General features: G+C 48.3%; 1 protein-coding gene across 1 annotated transcript in view; it reads right to left on the reverse strand.

Annotated features, from left to right (window-relative positions):
• Window positions 1–4,897: 4,897 nt before the first annotated feature.
• The window catches only part of HDGFL3 (HDGF like 3), a 193,038-nt gene continuing 175,210 nt past the window's right edge, over window positions 4,898–22,725 (reverse strand). Inside the window, exon 6 of the mRNA XM_069624988.1 lies at window positions 4,898–6,053. Coding sequence (XP_069481089.1) covers window positions 6,048–6,053 — 6 coding nt within the window. The 3' untranslated portion in view covers window positions 4,898–6,047. The remainder of the gene's footprint in view (window positions 6,054–22,725) is intronic.

Here is a 22,725-nt window from a genome sequence, read left to right on the forward strand (position 1 = left end):
TAGATCCCTGTCCTGAAGACCAGTTGTTTTCTGTACCATACTGGTTGTGAGGGGAGCGAGATTTCCCACAATAGGAACGACGAGAGCACCCCTCTCTCTGATGGGAAAGCCCTTGGGTAATCTGGTTCAGGGTCTTGAGTCTTGGGCTCCTTTTTTGCTGTCTCAAGTGTCTCATCCACGGCTTTGCCAAACAAGTTGGCATCCTCAACCGGCTTGTTTATTAAGGATGCTTGGGTTTCAGGGCGTAAAACCGGAGTTCCTCAACCAGGCGTGCCGTTTTAGTAGGGTAACCTGGGCTAAAGTCCTGACAGCTGTTTCAGCAGCGTCCAAAGTATTCTTAAGAATGTTGTGGTTTACCTGCCTGCCCTCAGATAGAATCGCAAGCGGGCGAGCCTGGACCGGTTCAGGGACCTGATGACGGCCCTCTTGCAGCAGGTTCCACTGAACATCTGAATAGCTAGCCAACAGTGTAGTGTTGTTGCCTATGCGGGTGGAGAACGCTGCAGCAGTCGTAACCCTCTTTCCCAGTGCGTACAACTTTTTGGATTCTTGATCAGGTGGTGCCTCACCTGTAGACAGGGGGACACCCGCTCTCTTCCTCGTTGTTGGAACTACCAGGGAATCTGGAGTGGCATGCCCCTAATGTAGAGGGGGTCGGTAGGAGAAGGGCGAAACAACTTCTCTACTCTGGGATTAACAGCCCTGGTTTGAGCTGGTGTTAACAATGAAGGAGCCAGACGTCTCTTAATAGAGTTCAGTAATGGGATGGTCTGACTGACAGGAGGCTTTTCCTTTAGTATGTCTTCAACAAAATTCAAATCCGGCAAAGCCTCCTGCCTTCTTTAAGATCTGATCATGCACAGGTGAGGCCTGACGGGTTGGTGTGGTAGGAGGGGAGTCCATACATAGGGTGTTAGGGGACCCCAAGGCTGATTATCAACCAGATGGTTGTCTTCCCAACCATCTATGGGATCAGCAGGATCATTAGTAGGGTCCACATCATCCTGTACATAGGGATCCATAGGAACCTCATCATCAGTAAGGTCATAAACGTTCTCTTCATGAGGAGTATCCAAGGACCTCTGAAACTTGGCTATAGATGTAAAAGAGAACTCCTCACGAGGCCTTTTAGGAGGAAACCTTTCTGAGAATTCAACAAACTCCTCCAGTCTGTTTAAGCACCCCTCAAACTTCTCTCTAGTCCATGATGATGTCTGGGGGGGTCTTCCTGACAATCTGCCTCTCTAGAACGTTGAGATTTTTCCCCCTAAAGTCTTAGATAAAGACAAAGGGCTCTCAGAGTAATCCTTTCGAGGCTCTGGACGTTGCGAAGTGTCTTTGGATGCGTCTTTAGGCCGTTCCTTCCGTTTCGCTGTATCTTTCGACTGTTCTTTGTGTTTCACCGCCAAACCAATCTTCGCGATACGATCGCTGATGCTTGGGGTTACAGGGAGGTGTTTAGGTTGAGCCGGTGGCTGCGCAGCAGATTTTGGCGCAACCGGGGCCTTAAGCGGTGTCGGTGCTCTCTTCTGAGGCATCTCGGCAGCCGCTTGGGTTTTGGTGCTAGTGTCCTTATTCTCGGACTGCCCGGAAGCACGCCGCTGTTGCGGTTGCGGGGAGGGTTGCCGATCATAAAGATCAGGATCAGCGGGTACCGTCGAACTATCCGACATGCCCATTGGCACTTTGAAGCGCTTCGACTGGACCGCCGAAGCAGAACCGTGGGTCGTGTGGGAATCGGGTGCGTTCCGGTCGCCAGGATGTCAGTCCCCATAACAGGACTCTCGTTGTGACTTTTGCGGCTGGAGACGGACGCTGCGAGGACGCTCCGCCGTAATGTTAATGGCCTCCAAAATGGAGCCTTGGTCACCGCTAACCTCTTCGTCATACTCGGCGGCTGAAGCGGTGGGGGCGGGAATTACTCTCGGCCTGCGACATACCGTAGGCCGCCCACCGCTTCAAATGGCACTCCTTAACAGTTTTGGGACGTAGGAATTTACAGGCCGCACAGGATGCCTCGTTGTGATCGAAGGGAAGACACCTATTGCACCGACGGTACTTGTTTATCCACTGAAATTTTGCCTTACAGGAAGGGCAAAATCTAAATGGAGTCCTGTCCATAGCGCAGGATTGTGATAGCGACGACAAACCCAAGGGAACAAAGAGGGGTGAAAAGGAAAGGCATTCTTGAAAAGAATAGGACCACCCCGACCCCACTCTCCCTACTGTACAGGCCAGCCAGAAGGCTCGGCCACGTGTTCGGCAGCATTGACCGGATCAACAGCCGTCGAAGTTCCATAGTCAGCAGTCTTCGGCGGTGGCACAGGAATCAACTGTCGAGAGGAGTGACAATGAGGACAAACGACCAAAGGTCGAGGAATATAACAATAACGCAATGTTTTATGAAGAGCTCCGCATTAAAGCGACCAGATAGCTGGGCGAAAAAAAACAAATCTGTGGGACCTCGACGCATGAGGGATTTTGGGTACACTACATGTCACGTTAGGGATAGTGTTACAGGCACGCCCATGTCGACGTCGCCTTTCAATCCTCAAAAGACACGATGCAATACTGTGCGGTTACCACTGAATGTCGGACTATATGCACAGCATGTGATTCTAAGCAGATTAACAAGCATCAGAAACTTATAATTTAACGGCTATCAGGCGGCGGGAAAGCAAGTTCCTTTTGGTGGCATCCCGCCGGAATTACCAGCGGGATACCACCAAACTCGGAATGAGGGCCTCAGTCTTAAAAAAAGAACAAGAAACAGTAGGGCTCACCTGGCGCTAACAACTAACCTCCCGTTAGGGACAGCTGAGTTACAGAGGGACGGCCTGGCGCCAAACCTACCGAGAACCTGATGGGCCCTCAAGGGTACCCGAGGACACTCGGCCAAGAAGTTTGTGAAATTATAAATAAACACTCTTGGAACGTCATTACAGTCTCCAAAGTGGGTATTTGTGCAGGGCACCCCGTCACAGCATCAATGTTCGAGCTTCTAAAAATCTAATAAACATGTTGACCTTAATAGATAAGATGCCATACTGAGAGAATGAAAAATGACTTCCTCTACAGCAATGGTTTCAGAACATTGTCACCTTCCCGATATTCCTCACCACCAGCCTATGTGCTTGAGACTTTTTCAGAGGTTAGTAGCGAGTCGTTTGTTCTTGTAAAATTGAATTGATGAAATTCTAGTGGAATGTGCAAATATTTTAATTTTAAATGCATAGAATAATGGTAGGACTAGGTGATTTTTCCAACAGTTTAAAAGTTGTTGTTGTGACTATGTTCATGCATCTCCTTGATTGTGGGAGATATTGCAAAGCTAATGAATAGTAAGTAGTTCAACAAGAAGGTAAGATTGCCCTTTTCACCTATGGGAATACAACATGTGTTACTATCTCAGAATATGGTGTTCTGTTATATACGGACACTTGGAACGTTAGCTTGAATGGACTATTCAGATTGTGCTTAGCATTCGCTTTGTCAGTATTATCAATAACTCCTGTTGCTACTGATGAAACATACCTAAATTGGTCCACTTCCTAACTTTCGAAAAGACACAAACCCATCAGTGGGACTAGAAGAGATCCATCTGATGTAGAGAACACACCCGAGTCTCGCAAGGGTCCATCCTATAACTGGTCCCATTTAACCTGCACATGAATCGTCAGGAGATACTCCAAGATACATTATGCGGATGACACTTGGCTCTAAAGGTCAACATCACCAACATCTGCTGTCGAAAAGGATTACTCTTCATTACACAGGCATCAATGTCAATTGCGTACCTGAAAATGAGTCTTGCAAACACCAAATTCATCCTCCTCCAAGCTGATACAAGTGCACCCAAATCCAAGGTTCGCTGACAGATATGAAGCATGATGGATTTGCTACCAGCACTACCTTAGTGGAATTCATTTCCAATGGTGATCCCTCCTCAAGGACTCACATACACTATCTAGGAAAACCAAAACTGCTTGGCACCACTGCGCCTTCAAGAAAATCATGCCCTTCATATTAGACTCATATCTTAGAACCATCGTCCTCGACCTCCTCCTCTTCTGTTTGCACGTTGGCAACCTCGTCTTTGTAGGTATCCCAGCTTTCAACGTTGCCCTGATGAAATCCATCCAGCCACTCTCAACAAAAGCATTGAAACATTTCATGTCAACTTTTGGAAAAATGCACTGGCTCCCCCTCCAGTCCTGCACCTCCTTCAGAACAGTGTGCATTAGAATCTAAGCACTGACAAACAAGACTTTGCCTTCCTCGCCGATAAACTAACTTCCGATACAACAGCACTGCCAGAATGGAAACGACTAAACCCCAGAAGGAGAAAACAAGAAGGCAAGCCTTGTCATGCGAGGCACAACTCCTCTGAGACAAAGTACGGATACATATCAGGACTGGTCCGCCACATGCATGAAAGAATTGAACACGCTACTCTTCAAAAAAGACCTTGTCAGAACCATTTCTAACCCCATCTTCCCTCTAATGCCTCTCACTCAGCCTTAGTTTATCCATCCATTTCTTGTACAGCACACATTTGCCAATCCCATAATTTTGAAGCCTGGAAAAACAAGGTTTTTCAGACCTCAAAACTAGCCTGGATGCAACCACATCCTTATTTTCTGGCGATCCCTACCATTCTGAAATGCCTTCCCATAGTGTTTGCAAATGCCTGTGGGTTGCATTATGCTCTATACAACAATCATACATACAATATTTTGATCAAAGCATTTCCTTTTAATGCATTTGTGTTATCAAGATCTCCTATTTCACACATAAAAATACATACTGTAGGACTGTTTTCCAAGCATTTCCTTTTAATGCATTTGTGTTATCAAGGACTCCTGTTTCACACATAAAAAGACATACCGTAGGACTATTTTCTTTGCTTACAATCTGAAACCTTTATTTGTTAAACATTCCAACATTATTCTTTAAAAACAATATTGCTCTGTGTTGTAAATATTTCAACTACAAACCTTGAAAATGCAAAACAGTCCAAAGGCAAGCATACCAATACAATAAAAGACAATGTATATATATATTAACAATAAAAGCTGGCATAAATAAATAAAATGATCTATTGTAACAAAAGCAATAAAAATGTTCTGCAAACAAGTATTTACGTATTTACGTAAAAGTCTACATTTATTCCTATAAGAAAACCAAAGAATAAAAAGTGAAATTCTGAAAGTGGTTAATGTTTAACATTAAAGTACTTTTTCAGAATTCTATTCAGGTTTGCATTATGATAAACTATTTCCCAGATGTATTCATACTTAAAAGTCTCAGCCAAACGACCTCAATTGGAGGCAACACAAAGGGGCCAGTATAAGTAAAAGCCAACAAGCATCCCAAAACAAGGAAGTTCTCCATCGAGACATTCCAGATTTGAACTCAAGGTTGCCTCTGCTCAAGCACCTTATTGTTGTTGCCTCTGGCCTATGAAAATACATTTGCATACAAGAAAAAATACATTTGATACTGGCGACACAACCTTGTTCTACATACATCAACTAAATTGAATAGAATAAATTGCAAAATCAACATGATATCCGCTACGTTTAATAGAGTGTACAGTTTTTCACCTTTACACACGGTTCGTCTCATTGACTTGAAAAGTGGGCTACCTCGGAATTTTAATCAGATCAAGCTATAGAAATTACCAGTTATGTTGTATACTTAGGTAGGGAACCGATTATACTAGTCTGATTTATTAAAGACCCTCATCTCAATGCATTAATGTGCTTAAAAATTAACATATATATGGTAAGGTCATTTTTTGGTGTTTGAATATTTGCCAGGCTTAACTTGTTCAGGCTTTTGGAAGATCTTGGAAAACACCTCTACAGCTGCTAAGAGGTAACTTCATACAGCCAGACAATAGGAAGGGAAGTGGGAACCTTTCGACCGGGCACTTACATTAAATATGTTGATACAACAGTGAGAAATGCCAAGAATGTACGCCAAAAAAGACATTGAAACATAGAATCTTCCTGTGGTTTTCCATCATTTTCAGCAGGTGTTGGTTAAGTCTGGAAAAGAAAAACAAAACATGGATTGCCACCATTACTGATGATGATCGGCAAGTCTAAAGTGTTTCATCTAATGAATTGTTTACAAATATATACATTTCGCCATTCAGCTTGTCTTTACTACACTTAAATGTGTGATGGAGTCAAGCCTGAGCAAACCTTTTGTTTGGAGTGTTGGGGGGAGAAATGGATGGTCAACAGCTTATTACTAATTGGTGTAGCAGGATACAATATAATTCTGTTGAACGAAAAATGCCAGATAGCATAGTAAATAAACGTTTTTTAAAAAGAAAATCAATTTATAAATATGGAGTCCACAATAATATCTTCACATAATGCTAATTGATCAAAAGTACAATCAATGTTCGAAATTGAGGGGAGCTGGGAGTTATTTAGCTCCTGCTTCTAGCATAGGAGAGCCTGGTTAGCTTGAAACTAACAGTTATCGGGAGCTACTTTTGGCTCCTAGGGCCAACTGGTGCCTTCCAAACATGTAAATGTGGCATTAACTTTGCGTATTTGAGAATGTTAATGAAGAATTAGAACACATCTACTATACATTTAAACATAATGTTTCATACAAAATGGACAAAAGGTTAAAGGAGCATCTCTCATAGCTCCAGGTTCCCTTAAACCTACAGGGTGAACCAACACCCAGTAGCTGGTTTTAGCTCCAGCTCATCGAATATCGATTTCAAACCCTGCAAATGTATAGACTTCCAAAGAATACTCATTTTCAAATGTGTATGCAATGTGGAGAAATGCAAAATAGGACATGGTCAGTGATCAATGACCTCCTTCGTGAATGAATATCTGCAAACAGAATTGATAAACTCAAGAATGAATCATAAAGTGCTGAAGTATTGGAAGGTATCAACAAGCCCAAACATTCTTACCTAGAGAATAAAACAAAAATGCTAAACCAAAGCACTGCAATATTCAACAATAAAACATTAAATAAAAAAAGTGAAAAAACGTGTGTTGTAAAATACAACAGAAGATAAAAGCGTATGAATATAATCCAAAGTGTTTGAAGACAAAATACATACAAAAACTAAGGTCACGAAAAACAGCCAAAATGTACCCAGTAGAAAAGCCTGTAGTAAATTCAGGAAAGATGGCAGTGGATGGCATAAGGTTTCAATGAGATGACATGCCACATTACCTCAAAACCCGTTATGGGAATTTTGACAAGCAAAACTGGGAAAAGCACCTACTTTTGGTCTGAATTTCTTTCTCAAATAACGTTATGGGAATTTTGACAAGCAAAACTGGGAAAAGCACCTACTTTTGGTCTGAATTTCTTTCTCAAATAACGTTATGGGAATTTTGACAAGCAAAACTGGGAAAAGCACCCGCTTTTGGTCTGAATTTCTTTACCAGGACATTTAGCAGATTACTACTTCACCTCTTGTGCAGATAGTTACTCATAAAAAGCTCAGCTGGCTGGTGTGAAAGTTGTGGAAGCTGCCAATTAGTTCTAAGAATTGTTTTAATCTTTGCTGTGAGAAGTTCATAATAAAAGATAACCCTGGTGGTTTAGGAGGAGGTTTGGGTTCTGGTAGGTTTTCATGAGTGATCATATAAGATTTTAATAACTTGCGTTTGATCAAAGAGGTACAATAGCCACTAGCCACACATTTAGAGCACAAATAGTTTTGTTGAAGCCTCAATTCAAATTGTCAGATACAAGTGTCTTCACTCAGTCACTAAAAAGCATATTTTCCAATAAGGTGGCAAGTTTCCTGATAAAGTCACTAACCACTGGTGCCAATTTTTACATCCAGAAAGTGTATATGGATAGCATTCATTAATAAAGAATCCAACATTATTATGTACTGAATTTAAATAATCCAAAAAACATAACAAATCAGCAGCGACATGCAAGATGGAGGTGCCAAGGATTATTAGAATCTAAAGTATTGCCCCTGGTTATACCGCTCCACTGTGAATTGATTCCCACTAGGTCTGCTCTGGGAGGTCTTCATCCATTTCGCTTCTTTATGATTTAGGGCCTGGTGCTGCACAATGTCTGAAGCTAGGGAGAGTAGCCCATTCTAGGGTGTTTCACGATTTCTCCTCATAATGACTCTACACAGGAGGTGCATAACTTCCAATATTTCAGCACGATTAGGATGCCTCAAGTGTCCACCAAGGTCTGGACTGAGCTCTCCCCTCACTAAAACGTCTGAAATTCTACTCATTCTCATACCAACTAAGCCACCAACACAAAGCAAACGGTGTGCGAAGCAGTGTGTCTGGTGTGAGTCGTGAGGCCAGACTGCTCCGGATCTACGCTTCATTCTACCTTGAACTATGTGCCTTGCAGTCCTCTTTCGACTTCTACAGAAAAATCAGAAAGGACTTCCTACATAAACACCGCGCAGGTGCGGAGCGCGGCGCGGTGGGCAACGCAGTGTGCCTGGTGTCCGGTGTCAGGCGGCAGGTCAGTGGCCAGCCCGCCGGTCCAAGTTACCCTTCACCTCCTGACCACAGCCTCACCCAAGTTATCCATCATGGCGCCCCTTTCCCCGATTGAAGATGACATCAGCCGGCGCCTTCGAAGCAACAAAACATCGATTGACCAGATGGAAAACAAAGACACTCAAGAACCAAAGGAAGCGAGAGATAGCAAAATCAGAAAAACAGGAAAAAGTGCCCCTGCGCCATTGATTGAGGCTCCCCCTTCAAGCGAGTACACCCAAAACCATTCCTGATGTTTCAAAGCTCCCACCCCTCCCGCAGGAGATCTCTCTGCCTTTAAACTCACCCTTTCCAGCGGCCGCTGTTGGCCCTGATGTCCTTGAGAGGGCGTCTATGAGTGCAAACGAGTCTCCCACAGCTTCTCCAGCTTCTTCGGCGCCGCCGGAGAAAAACGCAGCGAGGTCAGTTGACTTCGTAGAGGATCTGTCAAGGCGCCCCACTGAGGGGGGCAGATTCGAGTCCAATAAGTTCGCCATCGCGCAAAGCACCGGGCCGCTCTACCGTTTCGATGAGTGAGCTTCAGTCTGAGATTGTCGGAGGGTGGTCTCAGCCGGCTCTCGAACGGCCCGAAGCATCGCGCCCGACTGAACCCATTGTGACCGCGATGCATTCCCAGCCATCTCCAGCGTCCCTGCGCTTCCACGCAGTAATTCAGAAGCCTATTCCTTGCAACCTACCAACTGAACCGACGGCCTCGCCCCTGGAAGGAAAGGTGGTCACTGTCCAAATTCATCATAGTGATCAGGAATTCACAAAGCCCCAGGCAGGGCACAAGGAAAACAAGGCAAACAAACCACAGTCAATACCAATGACGAACATTGCCAACGACTCATGGGACACAGAACATGAGGAGCAAACTCTTTCTCCTATTGATTCAGTATTTGAAGTTTCCCACAAATCTTCCCCCTCCCGCAAGAGGGAGTTTAAAGACTCAACTGAGTTACTAGAACACAACGCGAGTGAAGATGCAGCAAAACCAGGTAAACACCGGTCGTTGCCTAGCGGCACACAAACTTCAAACTCTGCTATCCTGGTGGACCCCCACTTCAACATAGATGACTCCCAGTTGGTGGGTAAGGGCGCCGATTCCAGTGCCCTCGAAAACCAAGCCGAACCTCCAAGGAAAGTGAGCAGAAAACCGGCCACAAAACCAAAAAACATGCCAGAAAAAAAACAGCGGAAAGTGCCACCAAAACTGCAGGGCGGACTTAAACATTCAGCAGCCCCATCCACTTCTTCCTCTTTAAAAGAGTACTTCATAACCCAACATAAAAGAAAACTGGACCTGGATCTCGAGTTGTCTGACGAGGAAATGCTGGAAGCTACCAGAGACTCACCCCAAAGGTCAAAAACACGCAAAACCGACTTGCCAATACAGGGCGCTAACTCAAGCCCGTACTTAAAACGAGGAACATCCACAGACCGGAGTGCGCAGTCTGAAAGCGCTACCCCGCATGCCGCCCACAAGTTTAAAGAAACAGCCAGTGGGCAAAATGGAACGGTTCCAGTAGTCCGAAACATCGACCCAGCGAAAGAAAACCTCGTCTCAGATCCTGCGCCTGTTGAAGCACTCATTCAAACTTCAGCTTCCCCGCCTAGAGACAGGAACAGACTGGAGCCCAGAAATCATCAGCCATTGGATCCACATGCGTGGACACGGCCACACATCCTGGGAAACTCATGCAGACTCTTGGGTGATTCACTATCGCTTTCTATAGGCGAATCAACATCAATGGATAGAAAATGCACCGAACAAACATCACAGCCTCTCTCTGATAGAGGCTTGAAAACTCCAATACAATCTAGGCGACTTAGTGAGATTCCACCTACGACAGATAGCGAAACTCCTTCAAAAAAGAAAGCCGACCTGCTATCAATCATGTCGGCTTTTTCGATCGCTCTCAATCCATTCGGAAAATTATACGAATCAATTCACGAGGCCCTCACAGACAATACAGCAATGCTAAGTTCTATGAAAGACAAACTGTCCTACATCGAAGGCTACCTAACAGCCGTAGAGCGAAACGCTAGTTTTGCAGAATTAACCTTGGGGGAAGAAATAGACAGATTGAGCGAAGAATTGCAAAAAAACAAACTCACTCTGGGTCAGATCACCAAAGCGACTCACTCAATAGCAACCCAGACAACGGAGGTCGAAAAGCACAAGGATCTGGCCCCACTTTTTGCAAAAACTACGACCAAGCTGTTAACGAATCTTTCACAAATGGCCCTGGGGGAACAGGGGCCTAAAGGCACGAAACAGACAAAGGAGAGAAACCCCTCAATTCCCGTTTTAACTACAAAAGATGCAACAGAGGCAAAGAGGGCTTCCGCCAACTCCTATAAAATTGACATGTCACAGAACTCACGGGCAAGCAATAGGGAAAAAATGGACAAAACCCAAGTGAAAGTAAGCCACGCCGTAGTGCTGATGACCAACACAGACCAAGACATCGTCTCAGCCCTACTAGACATCTCGCAGCACCTAGACATAGGAGAAGCGACGCCCAGCCATCCTCCAACTTTACCGCCTGTATCCAAGGCTCAATCAGATCCTGCAAAAGCCTAACTTTTGCCATTGCAAGAAGAGGCTAAAAAGCGACCCGTTGAAGTACCGGTAGCTTGTTCGCGAAGGCCACGTTCAAACACTCAGACTACCGCCCTGGAAGCGTTAAAAGATCTACAGAAAACCGATAATCGTCGAGTAGACCGTGGTCCTGACCTGAGACCCGGCTCATATCAGCGACATGACGGTCCCCGAAGGCACTTACCCAAGAAGTCCTGGAACCCCGACAAGGCAGAAGTCAAGAAAAACTCCAAACTGGCAGACTGCTCGCTTTTTAAACTGGAACAAACTTCAGCACAAGACACCTACTTAGTCCTGAACCGTAGAACGGTTCTGAGACTATTGGGAAAAATCGGAAAACTCTTGTCACCTAACATCTGAGGATATTGTACTCATCGAGCCGTACCACAGGGAACACAGAGCGAAAGCGTATCTCCATATAAGAAACAAGGCGCACAGTGAAATCACCCCCGAAGTCACGAGGGATCTCCACCGAATAGGCCTAAAAATCTACCAACTCAAGAAATCCAAACCGGAGAAGGGGGCGGGGAATAGTCCATCCAGAGAGCCCCTGAGATCTCGTCGGGGTCACCGCTCCCCTGCAGGTGACGATAGAAGGAATGACGTAAGACCAAGATGGGTAGACGAAGACTCAAAACTTCACGGTGATTGTTCACAAAATAAGAACCAACTGAACCATGCAGTACCCAGTCCTCCACAAAGATATGCAGAGATTAGCCAGGGTCACCATCGAGAAGACACTAAGGTGTCCCAGTGGAGGAGAGGGTCGAAAGAAACATCTCCCTCCAAACCATGGAAGTGGCTTAAGGAGACTTTCTCAAGAACCCAATGGCAATAGCAGCGACTGTCGTGTTTCACGGACTCTAAGAGGCGGCTTGAGATCTCTACGACCCAGCCCATAGAAAGTGCCCTTAAAATGGCTTCCTGGAACACCAGAGGATATATCGCCACCTAACCAGGCAAAGCTACATAAACCTGGGCTCATTTGATCTGATCTGCTTGCAGGAAACTTGGTTGCTGGACAAACCATCTTTAGATGGTTACGTAATTGAAGTCTCGTCAGCGAAAAGATCTGCAGGGGGTCGTCCCTCAGCAGGTCTATTGACGGCTGTACGCGTGGGCTCAGGGATAGCCCCCAAAGGAAAAATCGCTGAGGGATACGGCCTGCTGGCCTCCTTAACCGCATGGCTTCACTACGACCATGGCCAAAATACCTGGGTAAACTCCGACTTGGCCATAATCAATCTATATTGGAATCCGGAGAAAACAACTACGAAAGACTTCTGCAATAAAATAGCAAACATCATAGACGAAATCACCATTGATTTGAATGTCCCGAACATCATAATAAGTGGGGACCTGAATGCAAAATGTCAACTAGGAGCCACAAAAGACCAGCTCACACATCCCAACACCTCGTCGATGAAAGAGGTCGGGCTTGGACCGACCTAATGAAATCTAGAAATTTGTTCAAAGCGGCAACTCTACAGGACAGAGGTTCCCAAATTCCAACATGGGAAAGGTCGGGATCTTGGGCCACCTTGGATTACATCTTTATTACAGAAGGCATGATCCCTTATTTTGTGGACTGCACTGTCAAAAAAACGATCGCAAGCGACCACAACTTATTGCAGTTGACGTGGGATGGAGCGCTATCGAAAAGACCTCAGTATCTACCTGAATCAGAGTCTAAGAAACAACAAAATCGTCTTCGACTCTCCTCTGAAAATATTAGATCATTCCACGGCAATCTAAGCAAGAAATACGGCCACAACACCTTGAAAGCAGCGAGACCTAAGTACTTGTCTCTGTTAGCCCTACACAAAGTGAGCTTCACTGGCAAGTCTCAAAGCCATCTGGCCCACACCCATAAGTTCGACAACACGCTGGTGGAAAAGCGGCTAGAGGTGAGAAAGCTAAAGAAATTGACAGCAAAAAACGGGACCATCGTGGCCTGGAATCTATACCATACGGCCGCCAGGCAGTACCGGCTCTGGCTGAAGGGTCATCGGCAAATGATGCACCAGAACGACACCAAAGCCATGTTACGTACCTGGGTTTCCAGAAACACCAGAGACTTCTGGACGCTCATCAAGATGGCAAATGGACAGATTGCGCCGCCGATTGCAAATGCAGTGGCAGAGCAAAATTGGATTACACACTTTTCGGACCTCTATCTTCTGCCTCCAACTACAGATTTACCGATCACCCTCTCCAGCCAGGAACGGTGGGTTAACTTGGCAAATGGAAAAGACATTGTCAAAATAATCTCTAACCTCAAATCATCCAGGGCTCTGGGTCCAGATGGGCTGACCAGTCTAGACCTGAAGGAGCACCCCAAAGAGTGGGCCCAAGCAATCAGTGAACTCTTTAAACAATGCCAAGCTGAAAAACAAATTCCGGAAACCTGGACGGAAGCAGTCCTAATCCCGATCTTTAAAAACGGGGATAGAGGTTCCCCGGCGAACTACAGACCAATAGTGTTATTAGACACTATTGGCAAGATCTTTGCGTTTTTTTACTGCTCCACTTCAAAAAATGGGCCAGCACCTCACCACTAAACGACATGTTCCAAACTGGTTTTCAAAAGGGCACCGGTACATCAATTAATCTTCTAATCCTGAATATCATCAAGGCTAAAGTAAAGAGAGGAGCGCCAAAGGTCTACATGGCACTGGTGGACTTATCCCAAGCGTTTGACATGGTGGATCGGAGAAAACTATGGGCAAAGTTAACCTTGGGAAATTGCCCTGGCCCAGTGCTTGAGCCGATAATGGCCCTTCACACGGCAACATCTCTCCGTGTGCGCCTCAATCGCCAGGGAATCTTATCAGAGCAGATAAACACAGACTGAGGGGTTAAACAGGGCTGTCCACTGGCCCCAGCCCTGATTATAGCCTTCATTGGCGACTTTCAAGAGTCAGAAAAAAAAGTGCGATCATTCCCGCCGAAAGTGGGGTCTTCGGCGGTGTCTAGACTATGGTATGCTGACGACCTTGTCCTCATGCACCAGACTGCCATTGGCCTACAGAGGCAACTAACAAACCTGGCGGCCTACATGGATAGTAACAACCTAAAAATCAATAAAAACAAAACAAAAATTCTGATCCTTTCAAAATCAGTGAAGGCACACCAGACAACCAGTTCTTGGTTTCTTGAAAAGACGAAAATCGACCTGGTCAGCGAGTATAAATACCTGCGAACCCAGATGGACAACACCTTAAAAGATAACTCTTCAAAACTCGCTATGGGGCAAAATACGAAACTTAACTGCACAAACCCGCGCCGTGGACAAAAGATTTGGGAAATTTTCATGGATCCCCGCTCTGCAGTTCTACAGATCCAAAGTTGTCCCGGCCATAACCTACGGCATGGCTGCAAATCTAACTCTGCCACCAGAGTTTTGGGCCCAACTAGAAGGATTTCTATGGAAATCAGTACTGGGTTTGCTGAAGTGCGCCCCAAAGCCAGCGATCCGGCGTGACCTAGGCTTACTATCACTTGCGGGGGTGGTGGCATAAAGCGCCACTCAGTTGTATAGGAAAATATTGTTGCCAAACTCACTCACAATCTTCCAGGTGGTGGCCGCCGAAATCACCAAAGGAACCTGTAAACCACTAATGGATTGGGTCACCAAAATCCAACGTAAGCTGGAAGAAGTATCCTGTAATGAGGAAACTTTGATTTCTAAACCAGGTCGTGTAAAGTGTAAGCTTGAATACCAGGATTGGATCGCTACAAATGAAAAAGTATCAGCGTACAAATCCTTAAAACATCTCCCCCCGACACATAACCAGTTGAAGGTCCCTCTCAAATACTGTGAGAAATTTCCAGGAAAAGATCTTAGAAAGACACTGATGCGCGCCCACCTCAATCTCCTGCCGACCAGGGAAATCCTGAACATCAGATCCATCTCTCTGGTGCCCAATTGTCATCTGTGTGGAATTCAAGATGAAGTCGAAACCGTTCGCCATCTACTCATGACCTGCCCAGCGCTTTCACTCGAAAGGCAAGCCTATTTGACACCACTCACTTCCCAAGGCCCGACTTTAGACAAATCCATCTGTTGGTCCCGTCTGATAGCCGGTGACTCCTTAAGATGGTCCAGAATGGCGGCAACATTTTTAACAGTGGCCCTACAAAAAGCAAACTCAACAGGGGCCAGTTTATCCCACGCTGTCGGCTCTCCTGGTCCTCCTTTCCCCCCCCCTCGCCTCAAATTGACCAGATCTTTGACGCTCTACACATCTGAAAGTGGTGTCGAAATATGGCTTGCTAGCGTTCTAAAAAACGTAAAAACACAGCTTTGTAAAAACCAAAAACATTATAAAGAAATAAAAAATTTTACATTTTTTAAAAAAAAAAACAAACGGACACACCTCCCAGAACATATCAAACATCACTCTACATCTCTACCACTAATATGTTAACACGCCCTTGCACTGTTATGTCTTTTGTATAGCGATGACACCCTGAAGGCACTGAAGCGCTGTAGGAACCACAGCAAATAGAACAAGCTCAGACAACAATCAACATTAGCAAGAAAAGCAGGAGACTAAGCACTGCTGGAAGACGCTTGTTTTTTTGCAGATCACATATTTGTTACTCAGTGATGTCTCCTGAATTCAAGTCTTCCATGGTCCCCCCCCCCCATTGCAAGAAGAATTGCATTTTTCGAGAAAGGTTTCAGGAAGGGCTGCCCCTCCCTCTCTTGTCTCCTCTCCATTTGGCTTTTTCCTCCCTAGCCTGGGTGTCCCAAAATCCCAAGATGGTAACTAGAGATCAGCAATCCTTAGGTGTATGCTATCGAGGGGTACCAACAGAACAATAATCTTTACAATTAGAATAGGTGCCTTCCAATTGACCAAGCCCTACTTGTCCTTCCCTCCCACACTCTCATTCTTCACATTGGTCTTCTCTCTTCCTCCTTCCAGTTCTACTTTCCTCCTTGCTCTTCCTCCCAGTCTCACTTCGCTCTCCTCTTCCGATCCTCCAATTATCTCCCTCTTGCTTTACTCCGTATTGCTACCCTCCACTGTATTCACTACTCCCTCTCCCCCCACTACTTTTAACAAATGCTGCTTTCTGCACTGCCACCAATCCATGCCACGAGGCTCTCCTCCCAATACACTACACCCACCTTCCCTCAGACACCTTTTCCAATCACCATCAATCACACCACTACACTGTTCCTTAGTCTCACTCACTAACCTTACACCCAACTAACACTTTCTCTCACCAACCAATATCTCAGCTTGCACATGCTCTCTATAATCCTCCTCAAAGCTATGCTGTACAGTATTTCAGTCTTTCATCCGTCACAACCAGCAATGCCTTAATGTTTATGCCTTTTTTAATCTTTCTCCATTTTTCTTCTATTGGTTCCCAAAATCAGCTGGTTCCCTGGGCCAACCAGAGGCTTCTGTTTCACCAGGGGCTGAGTTATAGGTATCAGAACATCTAACAGGCTTGGAGCCCCACCCCCTTTGGTACAGTTCGTATTAGAATTAAACAGAGTGCCTGGATTGCTGGTGCGATGCGCAATGTTCCACAGACTTGCTGTTTGTCGCTGCTTCTCTGTCCCCGATGATTCGCAGGCTTAGGTTTTTAATCGCTAAGAATCTTGGTACTTGTGGTCCTAGGGAAAAAAAGAGAACACTGCCCAGCATCCTGCAAAGTTGGTATGGGGAAAATATAAGTGGCACTATGTCCCTTCTACCCATGCCAGGCTAAATGATCAGAGAGTGGGGCCCTGTCAACTCCTAGAACCCCTCGACCCCTGGGGCAGGACTGGCCTTGGAAAGTACCCTGGTAGGCTGCATACCCCAGGTTGAGAGGAATCCCCCAATCTCTCATTAACAGGGTCAACTCCCTAACGCTGTTACAGAATCTAGAAACAAATCCAAGCCCCACTAAGGGAGGAGGATTTTTAACAGGGTCGTAAACCATTTAGCACTCTGCCTAGAGGCGTTTAATTGCTTCATTTTACACAGAGATAGAATGTTCACCACTGTTAAAAGAGGCTGCAATAGCAGAGAGATAGGGTTTACATGAATCAATCTTGATACAAGTATTGGATAAATAGGACTTAAGACTTGATAATGTCTATGGATGCAGTCAGTGTGTTAACACTATGATCCAGAGTCAACGCTCATCGATTTGCTTTTACAGTTTAAATACTTCTTTGTTGCACACATCATTTGAATGATGTGCCCTATAACCCCCTTGTCATTATGAACTTGCTCCTCCAGTACCAAGCTCAAGAGCTGAGGAATCAGATGGAGGGTAACATCTTTCTCTTGAGACAGAAGCTCTCTCCTCATGGGAAGATCCAGGAAAAGGAACAAGTCTGGCATGGATTCACATGCTCACGAATATTCCCCGTCATCGGGCTGGGAATCCTTGGTAAAGAAAAAATCAGTTTCAGTTTCGTTTCTGAACTGTCTTTCTTAGTAGTAACCAATCACTGGTCTCTGGGTCATACTGCCCTCAGCCAATGACTGCCCTCTCCCTAAGCCCCTCCCCTGGCAGCCATCCTCAGATTTGGTAGCACGTAAAGTGGCAGTAGGACCAAGTGAAGAGCCGCAGAGGGGTAGGGGGGAGGCTTTGCATGTGAATCCATGCCAGACCCATGCTGGAGAACAACAGTTACATGTAAGTAACTTGTTCCTTCTCCAGCATGGGGTCTGGCATGGATTCACATGCTCATGAATACAAGAATACATAGCAGTACACACATGCACAACCACGGGAGGTGGCAAGGATCAACATTAAGCATATCATCAACTCAACATTAAGCATCTCTTACCTCATCACCAGGCCCACCTTCAGGTGAACAGGTTGCGCAGCACTGCCTGGCCGACCCTGGACTCCTCCCTGGAATCCCGGTCGACGCAGTAGAATCTCGTGAAGGTGTGCGTCGACCTCCACGTAGCAGCCCTGCAGATGTCCAGCAGGGGCACACCAGATAGGAACGCTGTGGTAGCAGCGACCGCTCTGGTCGAATGGGCTCTCGGACGGCCGGGCAACGGTCGGTTTGCCTACCAGTGACAGTGCATGATGCAGCCGGAGAGCCATCTGGAAATGGAAGCCTTCGAGAGGGCTTTCCCTTGGTTCACAGGTCCAAAGTTCACAAACAGCTGTGATGTCTTCCGAAAACTCTTTGTGCGGTCCATGTAGAACTTCAGCGCTCTAGCTACATCTAGGGAGTGCAAAGTCCTCTCGGCCGGCGACAAAGGCGACGGGAAGAAAACAGATAACACCAAGGGCTCGTTGAGATGGAAGTCTGACGGCACCTTGGGCATGAAGGAGGGGTGCGTCCTCAGCACCACCCTCGTCTCGTGGAAAGTCAGGTCCGGAGGCTTGCAGGAGAGGGCCTGGATCTCTCCCACTCATCGTGCGGAGGTGATGGCCACAAAAAACGCTGTTTTCCATGACAGGAACTTCAACGGTGCAGAATGCAGAGGCTCGAATGGCGACCCCATGAGTTTGGTCAGCACCACGTTGAGCTCCCACGCCGGGGCCGGAGCATTCACCGGCGGGAACGATCGGAACAGTCCCTTCATGAACTCCTTCACCAGGCGATGGGACCACAGAGATGAGCGCCCAAGAGTTCTGGTGTAGCGGGATATAGCCGCCAGATGGATCTTGGAGGCGTGGGCCAGCCCCGCCTTGGCCAGAGATAGCAAGTACGGCAGCACTTGAGGGGCCGTAATCCATAGAGGGTTAATCTTCTGTGCCCGGCACCAGACAGAAAACCTCTTCGATTTGTGTCCATAGCACTTGCGAGTTGAGGACGCCCTGGCCTTTGCAAGCACCTCCTTGCAGTCCGCCGGGATATCGTACTCTCCGAACTCTAGTGATGCAGGAGCCAGGCCTGCAAGTTCAGTGACCCTGGGTCGTGGTGGAGGTTGGCACCTCCTTCTCTGGCGAGGAGGTCCGCGTCTGTCGGTAGCTTGACTAGGGGGGACGCTGGCATGTCCAGAAGGTCTGGGAACCAGATCTGTCTCGGCCACGCCGGTGTGACGAGGATCATCCTGCACCGGGACCGTCTGGTTGATGAGTCGCAGCAGCAATGGCAACGGTGGGAACGCATACAGGAACAGGACATCCCAGGGGAATGAGAAGGCATCGCCCATGCTCCCCGGCTGGGGAAACCTGCTGGCGAACCTCCGGCACTTGGTGTTTGCCGCCATCGCGCATAGGTCGATCTGGGGATTGCCCCATCGTTGGAAGAGTAGATCCACTTGATGCTGACGCAGTTCCCACTCGTGGCACGAGCACAGCTCCATGCCGAGTGAGTTGGCAATGGTGTTCTTTATTCCTGCCAGATTGAAGGGTACCAGAAACATCCCTTGGGCGACGGCCCAGTGCCACAGATTCTGGGCTTCCTTGGATAGGGCTGGGGATCTGGTGCCTCCCTGCTTCTGGATGTAGAACATCGTGGTGGTGTTGTCGGTGAAAATCCTCACAACCTTGCCCTTGAGGGACGGGAGGAATGACCTGAGGGCCCAGAACACAGCTCAGAGCTCCAGGACATTGATGTGTAGTGACCTCTCCTCTGGGAACCAAAGGTCTCTTGCGTGGAGATCTCTGGTCTACGCTCCCCACCCCTCCAGGGAGGCATCCGTCATAACCGTCTCCTGATGCACCGGGGTCTGGAAGTCCATAGCCGCCGCCAGATGCGCACGTTTGCCCCACCACCGGATCGCTTGGTGGAAGGTCTCGTTAAGCGAGATCTGGTCTTCGAAGTTGCCCGCTGCCTGCATCCAGTGTGCGTCGAGGAAATCTTGCAGTGGACGCATCCAAAGCCTGCACAGGCGCACAAGGTAGATGCACGAGGACATCATGCCGAGCAGGGACTTGATGGACCTCACCCTGGCCACGTCCATGGTCGACAGCCGTTGCACCTTGCCCAGGATGGCCTTCGTCCTTTCCTCCGACGGAGAGGCCAATCGCGCCACTGTGTCGAGCCTGGCTCCCAGGAACTGGGCAACCTGCGATGGCACCAAGTGGGATTCTGCAAAGTTGATTGAGAATCCCAGCTCTGTAAATAGTTGGACGGCCTTTGCTGATTGCACGACGGCGAGTTCTCGTGTCTTTGCTCGGATGAGCCAGTCGTCCAGGTAGGGGTAGATGTGGATGCCCTGTAGGCGCAGCCATGCCGCCACTGGCACTAGGCACTTGGTGAACACCCTGGGCGCCGACTTCAATCCGAAGGGAAGGGCCTTGAACGGATAGTGCCACCCTTGGACTACGAATATCAGGAACTTTTGATGTCCTTTTAGAATGGGGATGTGAAAGTAGGCATCCTCCAAGTCCAGCGACGATAGGAAGTCGCCTTCCTCCAGCTGTCCCAACACGTGCTGGAGGGTGACCATCCGGAACTTCTGGGACTTGATGTACTTGTTTAGATGACGAAGGTCCAGGATTGGTCACCAGTCGCCGGGCTTCTTTCTTACGAGGAAGTATCGGGAGTATAATCCGGAGTCCCGGAGCCTCTTTGGGACGAGCTCGGCTCCCAGCATCGCCCTTACTTCCAGCAGCAGTTGAGGGACGTGGTTTTCCTTCCTGGCCACGGGAGGGATGCGGGGGCACTTCTTTAGAAACTCAAGAGTGTGCCCGCGGGCCAGGGCATCCAGCACCCAACGGTCGGTGGAGATGGACTCCCACACGCTGACGAACTTCGCAAGCCGGCCTCCCACGGGGATGCTCAGGTGGGAGCCCGACGCTACGGCCGGTTCAGTCCTGCTTGGCGGCGCCTTGCCGCCAATGAGATCCTCCTGACTTGCCGCATCCTCTGTAGGCCTCCTGCGACGAGGAGCGGGCCGCCTGGCGGTATGTCGAGGAACTGCCGCCAAATCCTTTGGAGGCATCTTGCTTGCCTCTAGAGTTCCGAAAGGGCAGCCGTCGTTGCTGTAAAACTCCCAAGGCCCGAGCCATCTCTGTGTCGGCCTTGATGGCCTGCAGTGACTAATCCACTGTCTTGCCAAAGAGGTTGTTCCCGTCGAAGGGCATGTCCAAAACTCTGGTTTGAACATCGTGGCGGAAACCGGTCGCCCTGAGCCACCCCCGCCGTCGAAGACAAACGCTGTTGCCCAACTGGCAGAAACCGGTGTCAGAAATGTCCATGGCCACCGTTATGGCATGGTCCGACGCCACCTCACCTTCCTGCAGGATCTCCAGGGCCTCTGCCCTCTTGTCGTCCGGAAGGAAGTCCAGCAGAGGACGATCTTAAACCAAAGCTCCCTGTCGTATTGGGCCACAATCGCTAGGGCGTCGGCCGCTTTAATTGTCGTTGCCGCCGACGAGATGACCCGTCGTCCCATGGCGTCCAGTTTCTTCCCCTCGCCGTCCGGCTGGGAGGTTGAAGTTGAAGCCGTCACCCCTGCTGCTTTCTTCTTGGCCGCCGCCAAGACGACCGAATCCAGGGTCGGCTGTGCCCTAAGGCACAAAGGGGCGTAATCCGGGACCCGGTACTTCTTCTCGTACCGGTCTCTCTGGGCAGGAGTCGTGAACGGGTTCTTCAGGAGCGACAGTCCCTTGTCCCAGAAGTCGTCAAGTAACAGGACCGAAAGGAATGTCTTCTTCTTGGACTCACACCGTTGATAGAGGAAGCCTTCCTTCTTCTGTTCTTCGGGGCAGAGCTGGAAGAGCTCGGATGCCCTGGCGATCATGGCGTGGAAGGAGCCAATTTCGTCCGCTGGATCCGTTGGAGGTAAGGGCAACCTCATCCTTCTCTCCGTGCGCAAGGCCTGGATCGCCATCAAGATTGCTCCCGAGTTGTCCTGTGGCCCAGGTGTCGGTTGCGATGGGCGTGACGGCTGGGGAGTTGAGTCCTTCTCCTCCACTAGCCCCTTGTCGGCGCCACCATCGCTTTCTTCGTCCACCTCGTCAGGATCCCTCCCGTGGGATCGGACCTCCTCAAACTTTCTGTCCAGGATCTTAGCGACTCCAGCCAGCTCCTCTTCAGAGGCTGTATCAGTGTCCGTGATGGCCACCGGGCCCCCCCCTCTTTTTCCACCGGGGTTTTCACAAGGGTCTTATCGATGGGTTGAAAAGAGGATTCCCTCCGCGGTGGCAGGGAAACTCTAGGCCCCGAGGTCGCCTCCACTGGGGTAGCCTCCACAGGCTTCGCCAGGGCCGCCACGACTCCCTCAATAGAGGCCTTAGCCGGGTGAATCAGGGCCTTCACGACTTTAGGAGCGCCTGAGGCCTTCACCTTGGGGGGAGGGGCACCACCTCGCTCCCCCGCGGCTGTCTCCGTCGGGATCGACAGGGACTCCTCCAGAAGCTTACCCGGGTTCTCCGATTTTCTCTTCCCCGAGCCAGAGCGTTGGCTCATGGTTGATGGTGTCGGGGGAAAGTGCGCCCTGCCTGGCAGCCGAGGAGCCTGACCGATCGGCGCTCCCGGTGCCCGCGGTGCTTTGCCTTTTGTTGGGTCCCTGTCGCCGGAGCACCCTCAAAGGACTTAGAAGACAGCTCGGACTTCTTTTTCTTCTCACCTGCTGGGCCCTTTCCTTCCAGCCAGTTGGTGAGACGGATACGCGGATCCTTCATAGTCCGTTCCGACATGTTCTTGCAAAACGCACAGTCCTTCTC

This window comes from Ambystoma mexicanum, chromosome 11, assembly GCF_040938575.1.
Source record: "Ambystoma mexicanum isolate Mex_15411 chromosome 11, UKY_AmexF1_1, whole genome shotgun sequence".
NCBI lineage: Eukaryota > Metazoa > Chordata > Amphibia > Caudata > Ambystomatidae > Ambystoma > Ambystoma mexicanum.